Source organism: Lichenostomus cassidix, chromosome 4 (assembly GCF_008360975.1).
Source record: "Lichenostomus cassidix isolate B80296 chromosome 4, HeHo_3.0, whole genome shotgun sequence".
Classification (NCBI taxonomy): Eukaryota; Metazoa; Chordata; class Aves; order Passeriformes; family Meliphagidae; genus Lichenostomus; species Lichenostomus cassidix.
In genome coordinates this window covers 26,474,663-26,495,509 of record NC_139484.1, presented here as the reverse complement: position 1 = coordinate 26,495,509, position 20,847 = coordinate 26,474,663, and the positions used below count along the sequence as shown (strand labels likewise).

At 48.1% G+C, this 20,847-nt stretch overlaps 3 protein-coding genes across 3 annotated transcripts in view; 1 reads left to right on the top strand and 2 right to left on the bottom strand.

The window, feature by feature from the left end:
* Nucleotides 1–48: 48 nt before the first annotated feature.
* On the bottom strand, nt 49–1,685 carry AP5S1 (adaptor related protein complex 5 subunit sigma 1). Its single transcript, XM_085058441.1, has 2 exons — nt 1,435–1,685; nt 49–972 (listed from the first exon to the last, which is right to left on the bottom strand). The coding sequence occupies exons 1-2, from the start codon at nt 1,590–1,592 to the stop codon at nt 546–548; spliced, it is 585 nt and encodes a 194-aa protein (XP_084914567.1). The 5' UTR covers nt 1,593–1,685; the 3' UTR covers nt 49–545.
* Nucleotides 1,686–7,635: 5,950 nt separating this feature from the next.
* On the top strand, nt 7,636–19,949 carry SH2D4A (SH2 domain containing 4A). Its single transcript, XM_085058417.1, has 9 exons — nt 7,636–10,677; nt 11,465–11,624; nt 12,143–12,302; nt 14,329–14,394; nt 14,790–14,925; nt 16,135–16,351; nt 16,738–16,868; nt 17,275–17,495; nt 19,025–19,949. Exons 1-9 carry the CDS (start codon nt 10,503–10,505, stop codon nt 19,115–19,117), a joined length of 1,359 nt encoding a protein of 452 aa, XP_084914543.1. The 5' UTR covers nt 7,636–10,502; the 3' UTR covers nt 19,118–19,949.
* CSGALNACT1 (chondroitin sulfate N-acetylgalactosaminyltransferase 1) overlaps nt 17,819–20,847 on the bottom strand; it is a 42,771-nt gene continuing 39,742 nt past the window's right edge. The window contains exon 11 of the transcript XR_014851665.1: nt 17,819–20,189. The gene's annotated coding sequence lies outside the window, so the exon portion shown is untranslated. The remainder of the gene's footprint in view (nt 20,190–20,847) is intronic.

Sequence of the window (20,847 nt, the reverse complement as noted above, 5' to 3'; positions counted from 1 at the left end):
CAGCAGCACCATCTGGGAACAACCACTCTGCTGTGCCAGGCACATGGATACATCCTTCCTGGCTGCCTGTTTATTTAATCTCCCACACAGAGACCCCAATGCCTCGGGGCTGGTTGCATAGCCCTGGTTGCCCCGTGTCCCCTGGCGAGGTCCCATCCGAGAGCCATGGGCGGGACCCCCTGCCTGCCCCACAGTGCCCAGCCGGGGTAACCACAACGCAGGGTCCCTCTTTTAGAGTGCATTCGCAGCCACACTGAGCTGTCACGTGCACACGGAGTGGTGCAGGAATGCAGTGCAGGAAAACAGCACAGGAACATGGCACTGTCCCAGCTCTGGATGGATTTATGAGGTGCCTATTATCTCTTCCTTGACGGCGTCAGGGGATAAATGCATCAAAACCCTGCTTTTAGCTGGCTTGTTGCTTGTTATTCCAGAGCTACTTTTCTCATCCATCCCACTGGGGTTTGGCTAGCATCTTGGATCCCTCCCTTGCCTCTCATGCCCACAAAATATCTGGGGAGGTGGGCAGAAATATCATCTGTAACTCAACGGGAAGCTTTGATGCCCAGCTCGCGGTCCATTGCCTGGAGGAAACCTTCATTGAGGAAAAGCATCTGCCCATGGGGCAGGAGACGATCCAGGAGGCCATCGGCCACATCAGGCCGGAGCAGAACATCAGCACCAGGGCCATGGAGGCGCAGGGACAGGAGCAGGCGGGGAGCCAGGCGCCGCAGGGTGATCTCAGCCAACGACAGATTCTCTTGGGGTTCACAAACCAAAGCAAAGGAAAGGGTCAGCACTGATAACCAGACTACTGTCACCCGCTCAGGAAATGGATCTCCGGAGGACATCTGGAAAACACCCCCTGGGGCATCTTGGAGTGACATCGGCTCATCAGGTAGCTGGGGGAGTTGTGGGGAGGTTGGGCGTCCCAAGGATGACTGAAGCAGTTGGCACTGGGAGGCCACTTGCCTGGAAGACAAAGAGGGGGACCCTCCTGTTAAGCACTCCCACCTCATTCTGTGACAGAGTGACCCCTTCTACTGGGGGGACAAGGTCCCAGGGGTTCTGCTGAGCCCAGCATCCCCAGAAAGGGTGGGTCCTAAGAATGGCGGGGAGTATGGTCCTGGGGTTCTCGCTGAGCCCTGTTCCCCCAAGAGGGGCCTGTCGCAGTTCTGGGGGTCCTACCGAGCCCAGGCTCTCCTCAGGAATGCAAGGTGTCCCACAGTAAAGAGGTGTCCCAGTAACGGGGGTCCGGCAAAACCAGGTGCCACCCCATCAAAAAGGGATTATCGCGTCTATGGGGATCCCGGGGGAGGGATGGCGTGTCACACGTCCAGAGGGCTCAGGAGATGGAGGGCACACGGTGCCGGGTGTCCCACGGAGCCCAGCACCCCCAGGAAGGGGGTTCCGCGGAAGGCATGTCGCGGGTACCTGGCCACGACCAGCAGCTGCTCCTTGCGGCCGAGGCGCTGCCGGGGGCCCCCGGGGCCGGTCTCGGGGGGCGTCCCGAAGGTGCGCGCGTACAGCACGCGGCAGGGGGTGTGGCCGGCGGGCCCGCCCGGCGCCAGCAGCACGAACGCCCGGACCATGGCCGCGACACAGCCCCGGCCAGGGCCACCGCCCCGGTCACGGCCACGGCCCCGGCGTGCCGGAAGCGGCGGCGGTGGCTCGGGAAGGGTTGGCTGTCGCCCGTGCGTGCAGGCGGCGGGTCACGATTGGCCAAGGCTCGGGGCAGCGAGAGCTGATTGGCGGGGAAAGGCCGGTGGGCGGGGAAAGGCCGCGGGCGCTCGGCCGGGGCGGAGGCCCAGTGCGGCTTGAGGGAGCTGTGGCGATCGCTCCGCAGCCATCCCTGCTCCTGCTTCATGTTCCCTTGCCGTGGTGCTCCCGTGGGTGCTGCCACGCTGCCCCGGCACCGGCAGCTGCCGGCTCGGTGAGCAGGGCAGAGCTCTGAGCCCCCTCTGTACTGCCTGCTTGGGGTCCAGGTTATCCGCTGCCCCCGCGGGGCCGCGCTGGGACCGCTCCGTGCAGGGGCAGCGCTCAGCGGGCCAGTGCTTGTCCCCGCCACAGCCCCTATGCCTCTGGGTGCGCTCTCAGCCCGCCAGGGAAGCTCCCACCGCACAGCCTTCGTCCCTGCCAAGCGCTGTCCCTTTTCCCAAGCCCCCGCAGCCGCCGCTGCCGTGCGGTGCAGTCACTGTCAGCAGCCGGGGTTGTTCTCCCTCCCAAAGGAGTTATATTATCAGAGTGTGTGAAAAACACTTCCCACCCTCCCCAGCTCACAGCGCCCAGCTCCTGGCTCCGGGGTTGGGGTGAAGCCCCTCCTGTCCCCCAACATAAATCACAGCTGGCTTAGAGCAGGACAAACTGCTTTAAATAAGACGGGGGTCGGGGCCCTTCATGTGGCCGTCCTGGTACTTGTACACTGGGAATGCAGCGCGGGGTCTGTGGCTCCGAGTGGCGGCACAGCACAGTTTTGGGATGTAAATGCGGGAGGGAGTGTGTCTCTGGACGTGGGGTGGGCACGGCTGGGAGAGGATATGGGGGTAAATGTGGCGTGAAGTGGCTCAGGGGTGCATGGCCAGGGCCAGCACGGAAAGCTGCTTGTCTTGTGTGGGGCATATGGAGGAATGTATGGCCGGCACAGGGGACATGGAGGGAGCCATGGAGAGGGACATGGCTGGGTGGAGACATGCGATTCTTCCATGAGACCTTTCCAACCACGGAAAACTTGTTTTCTGCCTTAAGTGGCTTCAATGGCAAAGCTGTTTTTTTGACAAATTCTTCATGGCTGTGGCTACTTATTCACGGGGTTGGGGTGAGAGGGGCTGATGGTCTCTCTGCTGTGTACGGGGTGTGTGTGGGGACACCACATTCCAGCTATGGTGTCCATAGTCAAACTGCAGTGTTTGTATTCCAGCTATGGTGTCCATCCCAGGCATGGTGTCTGAAAGGAATAAGATGAATTTGTCTTTACACACAGACCATGTGAATCTGCTTGTTGAGAGGGCTAGAAACTCATAGATAGGGAAGTAACAAAAAAACCTATTAGTTCTAGAAAATGCTACTAATCAACATGGACTGTTGCTCAGCCAAGGTCATGTTAAATTCTTGAACCTAGAGAAAAAGAAGAATGCTTAATAGAATTGTGAATAGGTTTTTTTCTCCTTTCTTTTATATAACAAAAGGGTGCATTTTAGAGGTGGGCATAGAGTGGGCAGTTTGGGATGTCTGTACCTTCCAAGTACCTCAGCTAGTGGGGAAAAGGAAGAGAGTGATGCATCTGGGAACTTAGGATAAAAAGGGGCTGTGTCCCCCAACAATTTGAAAGACTCTGTTGGAAATCCACATGGCATTTCCCTTACTGGAATAATGTTACACGTGTCCTCTGTCGCCTTTTAGGACATAAACCTCCGACATAATAGAATAATTTCCTAACAAGAGTCCCTCCAGGAGTTGTCCCTCTTGTGCTGCTCTCCCGGGAGGGGATGGCCAGCCTTAGTCTCATGTAGCTTCGCTGCACATAGCCCAGAGCTGGGAGCCGCAGCCCCCTGCCATGTTGTGTTCCACCGCAGGACCCTCTTGGGATGCTCCCTCTTGCACCTTCAGAGCTGGGACCCCTCTTTGCTCGGGGTCTTCCTTGTTGGAAGTGCCAGGATGTCCCTCTGCCTTCCCCACTCCTTGTGTCCCCCCTTGATCCCGTGTCTTCCCTTGAGCCTCCGCCTTGTTCAGGGACACCCTTGCTGCGGTCTCAGCACCTACACACACGCACCTTCATTGCATGAGCCGCCTCCCTCGCCATGCTCCTGGTTCCCTCATTGCTCCCAGGCTTCCTCAGCCTTGTCCTGCCCCCCCTACACCACCACTCCGCTTAGAGCCCCCCAGCAGCGCTCTGCTCAGAGCCGTCCCTTCCTCAGGACCCCCCACGCTCCCGCTCGGGTCACTGGCAGGACACAGCCAGGTGGAGCCTCACGATCGGCAGAGGCCTGGGCCGGGGTGCGGCGGGAGCGCCATGGGCGCGGGCACGGGGATCCCGGTGCCGCTCCCGGGGCTGCGGTGCCGCGCCGTGTCCGCCAGGCGGCGCGCCGTGCGGGGCAGGTGCTCGGCAGTGCCGCTGCTCCGCACAGTCCCCGCCGCGACCGCCAGGGGGCGCCGCCGCCAGGGGCCGCGGGTGCCTGAGGGGACTGTCCCTGCGGTCCCGGCCCGGGGCAGCAGCTGCAGGCAGCGCTCCGCTGATCCCTCCTGCCACCGGGCCTCGCCTGGCTTCTTCTCCCTAGCTCTGCTCCGGAGCCGGTGCCTGCACAACGAACCCCTCGGCCCCGCGCTGGCTCTGCTGGAGCCCGGGAGAATAGCTCCAACCGGCCGCACCCGGAGCCACCCGTGCCCTCGCCGGGTGTGGATCCCTGGATCCCCCAGTAAGGTACCGGACTGCTCGCTGCTAGCACGATGCTGCTGCCCTGCAGCAGCGCCCACCTGGTTCAGCCCTCCCAGAGATGCTGCGGGGAGTTGGCGGCTCCAGTTCCTTCGTGACTCCAGTGCGTTTGCATCTCCTGCTCAGGGAAGGCTCTGCATAGTTTCCTCTCCTCATTTGCAGCTTCAGGTCGTTTGTTTCTGTCCCCAGTTTGTCTCAGGTTCAGCTCATAGCTGGGTCCAGTTTGTTCTTGCCTCCAGCATATTTTAAACTCCACTTTGGTTTTACCTTCCTCAGCTTCATTTCAGCTCCACCTTATTTGCAGCTCCACTTTGTTTCTATGTTCGATTGGTCTGTGGCTCCAGTTCATTTCTGCTCTGGCTCATTACAGCTTGTGCTTGTTTAACTGATCTTGGGCCACAAATCAATCACTATCATAACTTAACTATGAGCAGATATAATTGTACATTGTCTAAAGATGAGCTAAGCTTCTGGCACTAACACACGTGGGCCCTCAGCTTCCAGTCAGATTCCCCACAGGTGCTCCCATACATCCCACCTTGATGAATAACAGGACTGGAGTTTCAAACAAGATAAAGAACAAAGTGCTTAAGCAATAGAAGCAATAACCACAGGAATGTGGAAGACAGAAGATTAAGAGCCTAAGTTCTTGAAGGGGAAAGACAAAGATAACACCCTTCTTATCCAGGATGTGTAATGATGAACTAGAAAAATCCCCAGTTTTGACTGGTTCTGTAGTGAGAACTTGCCCTGGTGATGAACTTTTGCTCCTTATAATAGTAAAAACCACACCCCAGCTCAGACATCCCCTGCCCACAAAAAGACCACCACTCACCCAGCATGTGCTATGATTTCTTGGGACACGATGGCTTTAATTTGAAGCAGGGAAAGGATGAGCCAATAACAACTTAAGCCAAGTAGTCACTTAAGTAAGACTTAATAACTCCAGATTGTAACTGTGTAAGTAGGCCTGCTTTTTTGTGCCTTGGGGGGTGCTGGCTTTAGGGTTTACCACCCAGCACCTTTTTCTGCACAGTACTGTAAATAAAATTATGTGTCGTGGTTGCAAAAATCTCCATTTTACAGTGGCTGAGTTTGGCTGAGTATCTGATCCTGTGTGTTAACCTACAGAAGCTCTCAACCTTTTCAAACACTGTTAATTCCCTCAGTAATTTTGATATAGGAAGATGATATAAGAAGTGTTTGCACATTGTTCTAGCAGGGAAGATACACTTTCCTTGAAAGCAGAGCCCTGTGGCCGCAGACTGTGTTCAGTGGCTGCTGCTGTATCAAATTATTTTTCCATCTTGCCATTGCCATCCATTCGTACCTGCTATGAGATAACTGCTGCACCCTCCAGCAGTATCAGGGACCTATAGTGCAAGCCAGTCCAGCTACAGGTAATTTTAAGGCAGTTTATGTTCTGGCGACTTCACTGGTTTTGTTCTTTCAAGCATTATATGCCAGGCTTACTCAGAATCCAGTACATAAAGCGGCTACAGGAGAGTTGACGAGGGGCTTTGGACAAGGGCATGGTGTGATAGGGCAAGGGGGAATAGCTTCAAACTGACAGAAGGCAGGTAGAGATTATATAGCAGGAGGAAATTCTTCCCTGTGAAGGTGTTGAGGCACTGTTGGGACACCCCTGGAAGAGTTCAAGACCAAGTTGGGTGGTGCTTTCAGCAACCTAGTCTAGTGGCCCTGCCCATGACAGAGGGGTTGGAAGTAGATCTTTGAGGTGCATTCCAAGCCAAACCATTCTATGATTCTAAGATACAAGCAGGTCTAGTTCTGTCATCCAGGGGTTATGCTTGTGCAGTTGTGTTTTCCTTCTGTTATACCCAAACTAGAAGTTTTCCTTCCGTCAGAAACAAAAAACCAGTAGGCTGAAGCAAAATTAAACAGAAAGGGAGGAATGAATCACTCCCCTGTTTAGAACAGGATGAGCATTTAAAAAAAGCCTCAAACAAACACGAACAAAACAAACAAATGAATAGCCAAACCCCAAAGCACAGAAGGATATTTTGGTACTAAACTTGCCGGTGCAGCTGCTAACATAAATGTTTTCTGACAAAAGTGCATTTTATGAGCCAATGTGTAACAGTTAACATGTAAGGCTTGTGTACTCAGAGCAAGGTTGGGGAGGTGATTACTTTTGGCTGCTGATTTCAGGTGGATTTGGCAATTCTGCTTTGCTTCACTTCTGAAAAAAATCAGAAATGCCTTCCTAAAGCCTGGCAGAGAGCTGATGGCATTGGAGTGGCTGGAACTGGAGAAATCCAGAAAAACCTCCTAGTGCTGCAGGGCTTAGGCAAGTGAAAAGAAATTCAATTGCATTCTCACAGGTCAGCCACTTGATCAGGGAAAAGAATTCCCCATGCTGTCTCTGAAACCACTTCTCACTAAACAAATAATCAGCTCCAAGGAGAAGCTATTGACTCCAAATAATATAATGCCACCATTTACTGAACAACATGGTCTTACCTGCTTTTTATGGGGAAAATTACTTGATGACAATAGAAATCCTCTTAGCTCATCAGCCTGTAGACTGAAGCAGCCTTCTTGGTGTTCTCTTTTCTCCTCACCTTTGGATTTTTTGGGTTATTTTTAGTTTACAGTTAGACCCATTTACAGTGTAGATGTGTGCAGCAGGTTGAATAAGCTGCCTGCCAGAAAATGAGCACAAGACCTACTGTTTAACTGGTCTGCTCTTTCTTTTTATATCCTCCTGTTTGATTTCTTGGTGAAAACCATATCAAATGCCTTTCTATGTCTATCTGTCTATTGTTTTCACCTTCCCTCTGCTGGCAGCACTGATGGTGAGGACCAGGACTAGTTTGGCAGGTGGGAGTGTCTTGTGAGCTTGTCTGTGACCTGCTGCACATGTGAGCAGGAGCTCGTGCCAGTTCTTCTCAAAGCTGTGGCACTTTCATGTGTATTCATAGACTTGTTTCCCCTGTTAATGGTAGATGATTTACAGGAGCACAGAGAAGAGGCTGCTCTCCAGCAGGAGATTTAAATACTGTGTGACCTTGTGTTTTGAAGGATCATTTAGTCTTTGAGTTGTGTTTACCCTTATGGCTTTCAAGTTGACTATGTTGTATATGAGTGGCAGAGCCCCAAAGCCCTGGTTTGGCTTCCCATTGCCCCCCACATAATTTTTGCAGGATTTGGCTACTCCCATCTCTATTCTTTCTCAAAACCAGCTCCCACCTACCACTCCCATGAAAAAAATGCAAACAGTAGAAAGTTTAACAGGACTTCTACCAGAGTTTTCCTACAAGTTACCCGCTTGAAGGTCCCTCTGCCATTACTGCAGTCTTTGGCTTCACTAAGTTTGAGCTGTAAATATACTACTTATAGCTGGAACAGCATCTGCAAAACCACTTCCAGTCAGGTGTCAGTAACATGGCTTTGATTCAAACTTTGGGAACGGTATATGACTGATTGCAAGGATTTCCAGCTCCTTGATCTTTAATGAAGTGGCTGCTAAAACAGAAATATCATAAACCTCTTGAGATGCTTATGTAATTTCCCAGTGTTAAAATAGGTCATGCTTTAAAGGGTACCTTTGGGATACAGCATTATAAATCTCTTCTTACAACCAATGTTACAAGGAGATCCAACTCTGCAAAACTGCATCAGTACTGTTAAACTTGTTTGGTGAGCACCCTTCCATCTTGGCAACACAGTGTCCCCAGGCATGGAAAAAAGGACCAGTTTGTCACCATGGCATATGGCAGAGCACATCATGTCCTCCTAAGTAAATGCCATAGTAAAGCCATTCTCACTCCTGAGAAGCCAGAGCAGCATAGACATGCTGCTGCATGCATTCTGCTGATGGTTTCTCACACATCATGTCCCAGAAGCTCATCTCTCCCTACAGCTGCCACCTCCATGGCTCAAGGACAGCCCAAGACCCTCTGGCCATTGAGCTGGAACAACTCTGCCATCAGGGAGCTACTCAGAAAGTATTCCCCAAGTCAGACCACTTCCCAAAACCCCCTTTTTTAAATCAAGAAAGTAATTTGTTTAAACAAAATCCATACAGACGTGGAACAGCAGCTTCATGTTTCCTTCTAGGAAAGAAGTTAACATTTTTAATAGGGAAAATATTAAGTAATCAGGGAAACAAAATAGAAATGAGAAGGCTTAACACCAACTCCTGGTCACTGCACCTTCCCCAGAAATCTTGTTCCTGCTCCTGGTCTCTGCTGTGTTTCTGAGCCCATGATCTACCCTGTTGCCCTGACATCCTTGAGGAGCTCCTCGTTTTCCTTCCTACAGCTCCTCCACCTGCTCCAAGCTCTCCCTGCTGAAAGTGCATGGGGACTTCACTGCAATGAGGCACCAGCCAGCTCTGTCTCTAGCAATTTTAAGGCAAACCATATTTGGAAACAGGGATGCTTGGGACAGACTGCTTGATCCCAGCTTGGGTGCAAGACAGAGGAAGGTGGACCAAAGCAGCAGATATGGTTCTGACAGTCTGACTTTATGAAGGCTGCTGTTGTGCTGCCCCATTTCATCTAAATCATTGAGTGCTCTGTGTGTGCTCCTTGGAAAGCCTCAGTATTGCATTTGCTGGCTACTCTACTACCTCCTTCTTCATTATTTTATTTGTCAGAAGCCAAGCAATCATACTATGAAGGTGAAGGTGCTCCCAGCACTTCCAGCATTTGGGACCCTAGAGATCCATCCTCTCTCCTGTAAGATGGCTAATTGATTTGACCCCATTAACTTGATTTCATATATAGTCCCACTTCACCCTGGCACAGGTCCTTCTGCCATGTCTGTGCCCTTTGTACTTCCACATTACTGCCTCAATAGCCCTCTTCCTCCTACCTACTGTGCTGTGTCGTAGCATGCTTGTTCCTTAGACTCCAGGACTTGTACAGAAGGACATGAACAATCCCACTGCCTTAATTTTCCTTGTAGCCTGATGGCAACATTTCCAATTTGTCCAGAAATCTCCTGCCACCTCTGGCTGGTCAGCCATCCTGCTCTGGTGTTGCACTTAACAGAAGTCTGTCAGCCTCCCTGTGTAACCAGAAGCACTGCCAACCAATCTCCTGATCTCCAGGAGTTTATCCAGATAAGATAAGGAAAACAGTGAGTTTCAAGGTCTTTAGTCCACATTTCTATTTTCTCATTTGTCACCCTCCCAAGTGACAGGAGAGCTTCCAGTTTTTCAGTGTTGTAAGTGTAAATCCATGAGCACAAAGCAAGGCTGTGTGGGTGTTAGTACCTTGCCAGCATGCACTGGACACGAGCCAGCATCCTGGGCAGGAGCAGGGGTGCACCTTCTCCCCATTAGCTTTATCCTGTCAGACAGGGATGTCCCATGCCAGGCTCACCACATGGACAGGGTGCCTCAGCAAGATATGTCAGAGGCAGACCTGTCTCAGACACTGACCATCCAAATTGCCATTCTTCAAACCAGCTGCACTCCTTGTGCTCCCTCGACTTGCTGGGAGGCTGACTTTGATGGATGGGAGCACCCTGAAATTCCTACTCCCACCTCAAAAGCAGATTCGAAAGTCCTCCGTGTTTCTTTGGTAAAATGAGGCAGGCTGGGCTTTTGATCATCAAAGTTTTCCTGTTTGGAAGGAGGAGGAGCCATCCAGTCGTGGGTTCATTGATTCCCTGCCCAGCAGGAATGTTTGCTTGGGCACAGCCAAGCCGCACCTCCGATGACTAACAGGCATTGCTCTCTCTCTTTGATATAGTATCAGCTGGGTTTATCAGAGTATCAACACAACCTCCCCACTCCAGGCCTCGCCCCTTCTGGCCAGCTCTCCCTGCAGAGCGGGCAGGGGCTGCATGAGAGCTGAGCTCACCTCTTATTCCAAGGAATCTTAACAGCAGGTTTTAAGCTACTTATTTACTTTTTTTGGTCTGTGCAGGAAGTCTGAGCTAAAAAAAAAAAAAAAAAGGACAAGTATAATTGCTCTGGCACGCCTGCATTCCTACTTCAGGCTCAGACGGGCAGAGGACTCTTTCTTGACAGAGCCAGGAAGAGGATCTGATCCCTGAAGATCATCGCCACAAACGTGTGTAAGTGAAACCTGCAGCCATGCTGAAACAGATATTATCAGACATGTACATCGATCCGGAGCTGCTGGCAGAACTCAGCGAGGAGCAGAAGCAGATCCTCTTCTTCAAGATGAGGCAGGAACAGATCAGACGGTGGGAGGAAAGAGAAGCTGCTGCAGACAAGATTTCAGCAAAGAAGCCACTGCCAAGAAAAGGTAAGTCTCTGCCTCCTGGCTGCTTCACCTTCTGGCACATATCTGGCCTAGTCAACTGCTTCTTAGGAATGGGAGGTAATATATCCTTAGAGCAATTTCTTTGCCAAGGGACATGTCATAGGATTATTTCCAAAACATAACTAAATCCACCTGCAATGGGGTAGTTTTAACCAGGCACACAATGATTTTTACTCCATAGCCCAGACATTCTGTCCTTGACCAAATTGCTCAACTCCCCAAGCTGGGAAGACAGGGTTTACTTGCCCACAGGAGATGCATCTCATTAGGTTTCCCACTAAATGGGGCCTCTGAATCTGTCTTTAACATAACCATGGATTTGAATATCTGTCCTGAGGCACCAGATCTGCAGGAGAGCTCCCGCTGAGACTTTAAACCTGAAGTCTTCTTGCTAGGATTACACAGCATGCTAGGAAGACAGTACTCTTCTCCCAGGTCTCCCCCACATGCTCTATTTGCAGGTAGCTCACCTTCACACAGTTTGGGAAGGGTAGTGGTCAGGAATTAAGGCAAGAAAAGAAACAATGGTGAGTCTTCTCCTTTGCTCCCAGACTCAGAAATGCCCCCTTCACTGGCCTGGCTCAAGTAGTATGAAAAAACTGGGAAGTGTAGGCTGCATCCCAGCCAAGGTTTCCTCACGTACAGTTGCATTTGGAGAGGGTCTGTCACCAACAGCAGCTGGTAAGGCACAGCAGGTGTGACATGGAAGCTACCTCTGCAAAGAGCTACCCAGCAAACAGCATTTGCCAAAGAGCTGCTTCTTTTCTAGCCAACAGGAAGTCAGTGACATGGAAACTTGGTGCTGACAACGATGTGTGGGTCTGGGTGATGGGTGAGCATCCTTCAGATAAACCGTATGATGCCATCTGTGAAGAGATCCAGGCACAAAGAGCAAAGCGCTTAGCAAGAGAGCAAGGCAAAGAGGGCAGGTAAGCACCCTTCAGCTGGAGAACTCGGTGGGCAGACATGGAGGAGAAGGCTTTTCTAGGGACACACAGGCTGGAGTCTTCTCTTTAGGGGCTGTGGTTACCACTGTCACACTGGACTTGCAGGCAAAGGCACGGGCAAAGGCTGGCTTTCTGAGAAGACACAAAATGCTGGGAGAGACCAGCATCAGCCCGAGACTTGCCCCAGCTCACTGAGCCTCCTGTGACATGGCTCCTGCGTGGGACCCTCAGCAGACCACAGGAAATGCTGATGCTGTTACTGCAGCAGCTGATGGGCTCGGATTGCACTGATTCACTGGCAGGTGCCTGGGCACAGCCGGACGACAGTAACTCACCACAAGTCATTAATTTAATTACCCACCTACCTGATCTGGAGATATAACTGCATATGCACATGTGGCTTCATTGCAGCTCTGCTCTGCTCACGTGCAGCCTCCTCACAAGATGCCCAGACAGCAGAAAGTGACTCCCTCCTAAGTCCTCTCTCACTTGCATTTCAGAGAGACTGACTCTTCTGCAACATGGTCTCCACACCCACAACCAGGACTCCTGGCTGAGACAGATCTTCATGGGAATAAAAAAAACCCTGTGGAAAAAAAGGAGGAACATGGGAGAAAAATGACTGATATTACAACACGGAAAACCCAGGAGCTCACAAAGGTAGTTTTACCATTTTCCCATAACTATCAGAAATGTATGTTTTGAAGTCTAGGAAGTGCAGCAAATCCTGGTTGCTGTAAATACAAATCTGAAGAGAAAAAAGCCATGTATCTGTTAAGGGTTTTCTTCTATAGTCAGAGAAGAAGCCATGCTGTTACATCCTTCCTTAGGACTCGGGGGGTCTGTGTGCTATTCTCAGCTGGGATAGAACTGTTCTACACCAATGGATAAATTGCTCTGTATTCCTTTGCTTCCATTCTCTGTGGGTAAAACAAGGGGTACAGTATTTTCCCTTTTGCACTGTTCCTTCTTTGGATGGCTTTTGGGGCAAGACCAGGGAGGCTGTCCCAGGGTCTGTACATGCAAGGTCACAACCCTCAGACAAATCATCTACTTTTATAAAAGACCAAATTAAGATAATTTTACCAGCACCATCTGACATGCATGTTTTAGGAGGTTCTTGGGGTTTTTTGTCTTCTAAAAGTGAAAACAGCTTATGACCTTCACAGCACAGGACAACTTGAAATGGAGTAATACAGATCTGCTTTCCTGTGGTGTTTCATTACGGAAATATTCTTCTCCAGTAATAAATACATTTCTGCCTTTTAACTAGCTACAAAAAGCCATTTGCAGAGAGAGGAAAAAAGAAGAGTTAATTTAACTACCCATGCAACCACAGTTGAACAGAGGGAACAGAACTCCCTGCCAATTTAATGGGAGAAGTCCAAACTCATTCAGCAGTTTTCATTCAGCCTTGAATGAACTTGTATGGTTGTATATTCTTTTATCGTACAGCTAATCCATACTTTGGTATAAAAAGTATGATAACAGAAGGCTGGGTTTTGGCAAAATGCTCTCCTGCTGCTACCAAAATAGTGAAGGGAACTTGGAGTGACTGTCTCCTTTATCAAAAGCCTCTGAGTCACATGGGGTTTTTCTCTGCACTGTTTGCTGAAGTTGAGCAACTATGTGGGAGATTTTTTATTTTTTTTTCAAAGGAATTTATTAGGCAAAGCTGACAAAAAAAACCCAGCCAAAAAACAAGCCACCACCAAAAATCTAACCCCCTTTCAAATCTTACACATGGAAATAGATGGGAGTTGTATATATTCCTTTCTTGGTAGATTTTCCCAGGTTTCTGGGGCTTTTGCTGTTAGAAGGGCTCCAGACCAAAGTCCCCTGTTATATTTTCTAGGCCTGGAGAGGGGCTTTTTCCCACCTCCCACATTAAAATGTTTTCTCTAAGATCTAGGTCTCTGAGATCTAGTTTCCATTTAACCTAAGAGATCCAGGTATTGTGCTGTAGGGAGTAGGGCTGATCTAAGAAAAAAGCTGCTTCTCACACTTTTAGAGTTCCTAGTTTTCTGTTGAGGGAAATTGTAAAGCCATATTCCTATTAAATATTAGCCAAGTAGGTGATGGAGCTAAAAGGAACTGTGTCCTTGATAAGCAGAGTAGTACAGTTAACTCGTCACTCATTGTGCTGTGGGAAGCAGTCGGGATCTGGTGGGGAGGTGGGTGGCTGTTTACTCAAAGCCAAACCTAACTGTTTGTCTGCTAAGGCAGGTCTCAGCTAGGGACTGCTGGCAGAGCAGCTGGGCTGGTTTGCAGGGAAGAGAGAACATAAAATATCCAGCCAGTTGGGTCAGTTTGTCAAGCAGCAGTTTGCAGCAACCCAGCCACATCTGCAAACATGCACAGGCAGGTAAAGTTGTAGACAGCAGGTTCTACAATGGATAGCTACAATAGAGGGAGGGAAGAAAGGGACTGCTCCCAGGGAGCACTTGTGAACATTGCTTAGCAAATCTAGGCATGCTTATGGCAATCCTGACTCCCCTGAGTTCTCTCCTGTAGCATGTTAGGCTTAATATGATGGGAAAAATTCCCCAGTGTTTGTCAGAGCAGGCTGGCAAAATTTATTAACAAATGTCATATGACTGCTTTTGATTTAATACCTATTTCTCAAAAAAAAAGAGCAATTGTCCTAATGTCATATTTATTTCTTACCACTCTTTTGCTCTCTCAGAGGGGAACCAGAGATATCCACCAGATGCTGGCTGATTGCCATATGAGGAAGCATAGCTTCCAACAGGTAAGTGGCAACCTGTGATGCTTTTAATATATTGAGTGGGGTCCAGGCTTTATCCTAGAGTCCCAGTCAGCTTCAGAGCCTCATCTGAGCCAAGAATGTTCTCACCTTTTGGACCACTTTTAGCCATTATTGCCATGCTCCCTATGTATGGTGTGATGATTTTGAGATGATACAAAGCAGGGCAGACTGGGGAGTAGCACAGGGAGATGCTCCTGATGGTTTTTGGTGAACCATTCTCCCTTACTGTCTCAGTTGTCACCTGCAGTAAAGAGGGTCTGTTGTTGAAATCGGAGGAATTCACAGTAAAGAATGGAGTTCCCAGTATTTCAAGGCTAGCTAAAAAGCAGGGTTAAAACTTGCCTGCAACAAAACTGAACATACTATTTCTTTCATAGATGAAAGAAGCACAGAGGAAAAATTCAGAAGAGATCACAGCCCCCCATGAACCAATACCACAGAGCCAGTCCAGCACAGAGAGCCGGAGGACGCTGCAGAAATCAGATGAGAATGAGCCTGAATGGCAGGAATTCTGTAAGATCTTAGGATGACCTTTTCCTGTAAGGCTTGAGAAATTCTAGGGCTCTGCAGAGTCATCTCAACCCTTCTTCTGCCATACTAGAACTGATTAATAGATCAGAGGGCAGAGAGTATTGCCAAGAAATACAGCACTGTATTATCAGAAATATTTCTGAGACCACACAGCATTGAGATTAGAGCTGGGCAGGGAAATGGAAAACTTTTCCTACTGTTACTATATTAAAACAAGCAACAAATAGGAACCACACGAGTTGTGAGTACAGTATAATTATTTTTAAACTAGATGCTGGCCTTTTGTGGGACGTTGCAGTAACCATTGCTCTTGAGGACAAGGATAATGGGTAACAGGGACTAATTAAAATGGCCTTCCCTGTCATTCAAGCATGATCCCACCTAAGTAAAGCCCTGCTGCACTATCTCATGTAATGAATCCAAATGATAGAAAGGAAAATGGCAAACAGTATGAGACTTGCTGTAGCATTCATCACTGCTGCCAAATGCTTCCTGAAGGAGAGCCTCATGCACTTTTTTCCCAGTTCCTCCCCTGCTGCTCAGTAGATGGCAATGCTGTACCACCAGTTGTTTCCACTTCAGTCTAGGGGTTTTATTTTTCTGACTGATAAAAAAGAAAAAAAAGCTGACTGAAGAGCTGGTTACTCCTGCAAACTCCAGGGTGAGATGACTTAGACAATCAAGGCAGTTTTACAGGGGAAAAAAAGCAAAACCCCACAGTCAAGTTCTCCATTTTCCATAATAGTTTCAGTAAGATTCCTTCCCACCCTCCAAAATTGATTACCACTTTCCAGTCCTTCAGAAGATTGATTTGGGGTCATTTCAGCAGCTTTAATTCCATATGCTCTGCCCCCCCAACAGCTCACATGAAAGGCACTACAGAAATCTATGTCTGAACTAGGAGTCAGCATCTGAAACAAAACCAGGAAATCTCTAAGTACAAAGAGACCTGGTACCAAGAAAGCAACCAAAGATTTTTAATCTCGTCCCAGAAAAAAAATGGTTTTTAATCTCCGAAAGGAATAAAAACTGTGCTACTTAACACGTGGGAGACACGTGGCAAATGGTCTCACAACTGAGTGAATCTTTCAGCTTGTGAAATGGGTTATTGTTCCATTTCATCAAGCAGGAAGATGGCCAAAGAGCAGCAAGCTTTAAACTTGCTTCTTGTTCACACCTTTTTTGTTCCAGTGCGGAAATCCAAGGCAGCAGATGAGAAGAGACGCTCCCTTGCACGGCAAGCCAGAGATGACTACAGGAGGCTTTCTCTCCAGGGCATCCACAGAGGGAAGCATGCAGATATTTCCAAGAGTGCCACAGCAGGAGATCGGCGACCACTGCAGTATCCACCTCTTCCCCCCAAGCCCAAACTTCCACCTCCTCCAGTGGCAAATGGGAGAGCAATTAGGTAAGGAAGCCCCAGTGCACTGTGGAAAGGAGAAGGGATAAGATTGTTCTGCTCTAGCATGGGATGGTTTGAGAAGGGAATAATTAGCTCCCCTCCTTGCGTGGAAGAGACACCCAGCAGGGAAAAATACAGAGCCTAGGCTGTATTCCTTGAGGTGTTCACTCCTGGAGGGTAACAAGTTTAGTTAGTAGAGTGTTCTAGGCCTGGAGCACATACAGCCCCTAAGATGCCAGATGTCCACTGAAAACCATATTCCACACAGCTGCACTGGTGTAAGCTACCTGTTTAGGGCTGCTCCTAAAACCTTAAGCAAAATGTAAGTGCTGTGCAAGGACTCAAAACTTGTCATTTTAATCTGATGCACAAACCATGGTCTTTTCAAACAGGAAAGAGGGAATCCAGAGGACAATCTCCAATTCCACCGAAGAAAGCATCATCAAGTGGTTCAAAGAGGAGCAATTCCCTCTCCGAGCTGGCTATCTGAAAAGCACAGACACAATAGCACCTTGGTTCCATGGTGAGTCCTGAGCATTTCCATCCCAACCCAACTGTTCAAGGAGTTTTTTCTAACATGGCTGCTAACAAAGGCTGGGCTTGGGATAAAGCTCCTATACTAGAATCAACATACAACAACTGCAATACCATTCTGTTTCCTCACACAGCAGCAGTCTTTTTGAGCCCTCCACATTTATCATTCGTCATTGGCCAAGTGTGGAACAGTTAACAAAGAGCTGTTGGCATGTGGCCATGGCCTGTTTCTAGCAATGGCAGCACTCTTCTTCCTGGGCTACTGGGCAAGAAAACAGTGGACAGAATAGAAGTGCCATGGACTGGCTTTAGAGCAGACTTCTTGTGAGAACTGTTCTGTCCAGTCCTGCACAAATGCTTTTCTCCCTTCAGTTTTGTGTTTTGGTCTTGAACAGGTATCCTAACCTCTAAGAAAGCAGAGGAGCTTCTGAATAAAACAGTACCAGGGAGTTTTCTGATCCGGGTCAGTGAGAAAATCAAAGGCTATGTGCTCTCTTACCGGTCTGTGGAAGGATGTAAACATTTCCTCATTGATGCCTCCAGTGACTCCTACAGCTTCCTTGGAGTGGACCAGCTACAACATTCAGCGCTGGCTGACCTTGTAGACTACCACAAGGTGAACATCTCACAATGCATTCATTAACTGTTTAATTGCCTCAGGACATTTCAAAATGAGAAAGAATAGATTCAGTTGTTTCGAAGTAGTAACTAGTAGTAACTAGACCCATTTTAACTGTTGCTGGGTATCCTGTGTGCTGCTCCAGAAGGGTATGTCAGCCTGACAGGTACAGCTCAGGTGACCTAATACATCTCAGACATCTTAGATCTCACTCACTCACCCTCAAGCATACAGAACACCTTGCACACAGGGCCCAAGTTACTTTCAAACTACTTGGTAGAAATGTTGATGAGAGATGACAGCACACTCATGCAAACTCCTTTCTTTTGTATTTTCTCTGTGGTTAAGAGGCACTGGCAAGTTGGGTAAACACAAAATCCTGCTTGCCTCCAGCTTCAGCATGAAAGAGAACAAGGCATCTTTATAATCGCAGAGCCGGCAAGGAGTGATACTGAGAAAAGATAAAAAATAGAAGGGAAGGAGAAAGTTGGCAGGTTCTTTCAACAAAAGCAGTGTTTACCAGCACTAACTGCAGTTACACGAGCTTCAAGGAGAGCCAGATGGATTGCTCATTCCTTTAATGTAAGATCTGCCCAGGGACAGGACAATAATTTTTCTCATAGGTTCATTTAAAATCCCTGTTTCTTTTAAATAAGTGCCTAGCTTAATACAGACATGGCTAAACAAAATTGGGCATGAGAACAATATCTATGCTCATTTGCTCTATGGAACTCTACCTGGGCTGCCTGAACTTGCATCTTGCATGGCTTTCACTGTTATGGCTGAAATTACTAAAAGCAGGAGTTATACAGCTATTTGTACCAGAGCTGGAGGATTCAAAGCCTGGCTGTGCATAGCTACATCAAAGACAGAGCCATGCCCACAGTCTGCAAAGAATCCTGCAGACTCCCTGCACTACAGCATATGTGGGCAGCTGAGCCCACTCTGCTGAAGTGCCCCAGTGGGTTCTGCTTATCACCCACCAGGTGACCATGAAAGAAGGCAAGTCCCCACCATGCATTTGTTGCTAGGATGGAGAACCAGACTGGAAGCAGAGACTGTACTATCAGGGAATTCCCTGGTTAGAACATGACTTGCCTGAGCAGAGGGTATGTGCTCTCTCCAGAATCCACCCTTGTCCCTCCCACAAACACAGCTGGAAGCACAGTCCACAATCCCTGGTCCTGCTCTACCTGCAGGCTGCACAGTCCTGGCTCCAGCACTTTCTAGGCAGGGCACCACTCCATGTCAGAGAAGCTGTAGTTTCCTCAGAAATGAGCACAGCTCTTTCTGAGAACTGCCAGAGTTGCATCACTGAATAATGGCACCAAGCGCTGATGTGTTACGAAGACAGAGGGCAGCCATTTGAGCCCTTCCCTGAGTTCTCCAGGGAACTGACCTGTATCACAGTGCCATGAACGCATCCACACCATAACAGAGTCAGGGAGACTGCTGTAAACCTCATGAGGTTGTGACAGGCAGGGTCTTTTTAAAAGCTGATGTTTGATCATGTCCTATGTCAACAGGATGAACCCATCACTTCCCTGGGGAAGGAGCTGTTGCTTTACCCATGTGGCCAAGAGGATCAAGAGCCAGATTACATCTCTCTCTTTGAGTGAACCTCCCTGCCTCACTGGGCAGCCCCAGGCTTGTATTCACAAAGACTGAACTTGGAACTAGAGCTGCTGATACTTCCCTGAAACCCTAAGAGCCTCTATTTTATATCCTTCACAACGAAGCACTAGGAGGATAAGTACTGTTGTGGGTTTATCATACCAACTGAGCTAAAGGACACATTAGTCCAGCAAGCTGCAAAGCACCTGGATATTTCCCACAGGATGGAGTGAATGAGTTGATAAAGTAATCAATTGAACAGGGAGATACTGCCATGGATTTTCAGTGGGTCTTCATGGGTTTCTTGGGGGACTTCTGTATTCAAGCTGCCTTTTGTTCTTGAATGCAAGGTTGTGTGCCATCTGGGTAATAGATTAGTACCTACAGTTGGATGGGGTTATACCTTCCTGAAGGCACAAAACAACTTGGAGAGGTGAATCAATCTTCATATGTAATTTGCATAATGTGAAGTTTAATTCTATAAAATGTTGTGTCCTTGGAATGAAGGATGCTCAAGCCAAGCATCCAAGCAAGCCCTGAGTGCCTTTCAGTGAAAGGTGCTCTCTGTGACAGGAGATTTCTGTGAAGAATGCATTTTTTAAACTCTTCTAGCCTCTGAATATAGATCCTCACTCTTTTAACTTGTATTTAACTCCCACACAGGCCTTTCTGCATTAAGAGGGATTATCCTTTTGAAAGGGAAAGGAGAAGGGACAGAGGCACTTATATGAATGACTGCCACATGTAGAGTCTAAAAATGTAAGAAGGAGCACCTATATCAGTATTAATACCGTTTACAGAAGAGTTTTTGCCAGTAAAGAATGATATTTCCCAAAATGGAACTATTTATTGCAAGCTGTGTCCTGATTACTGAGATGCATGTGGTGTAAACTTCATCATAGAACTTGTTCCATCAACATAATGTTCTCTCTTCTTATCTGTTACAATGCTCTTTAAATACATCATTTAGAAGACTGGGGGAGAGGCTGGACAAAATCATAACAAATTAGTCCTCATCCATGTTCCCTCATATTGTTGCACATGACAAACTCTGCAGCTGAGGGTTGTGGTGTGAATCTGCGAACATCATTTTTTAGCGGCACAATCCTCAATTAGTGAACAAGAGTCAATCTTGTTTTAGTTGTTTACCTGTTTTCACTTGTTCCTTTTTTTCTGTTAGAGCAGGGCTACTCTGCTTAACTTGAAGAAGCAGTCAAACCTTTCAGGGTTATATTAATTAGGGTTTTGCAGAATACAGATTTAAAGAAATTGTGATCATCTGGTCTTAAAATTTACAACTATGCTGACAGGAGGTTTCCATTCCAGGAAAGAGAGGATAACTGCACTACACATTACAGCAGGTGTCACTTGCTAGAAATAAAGCCTTTATGTAAACTGAGATTCTGAACGTAACAACACTCTGCCACTGCAAATGACTTAATGATCTTCTTGAGCAATATATCACATGCATCAAAGAGATAATTTCAATATAATCTGCATCAATCAAGAGAAAGGGTGTCAGATTATTTGTAGGGGGGAAAATATTCCTCCTTCCCTCTTTATAAAGGGTTTCTTTTAATAAAATGGTCAAAATGAAAGGTCCTTTAGAAAAGCATCTGTTTTCAGGTGAAGAATATGCAATAGCTGATATCCTGCTGGAGACAAATTGTGAAATGTTTTGCAGACCTATGGGCTGGTAAAGACAGAGGAAAAAGTATCCACTAAAAAGGCATTT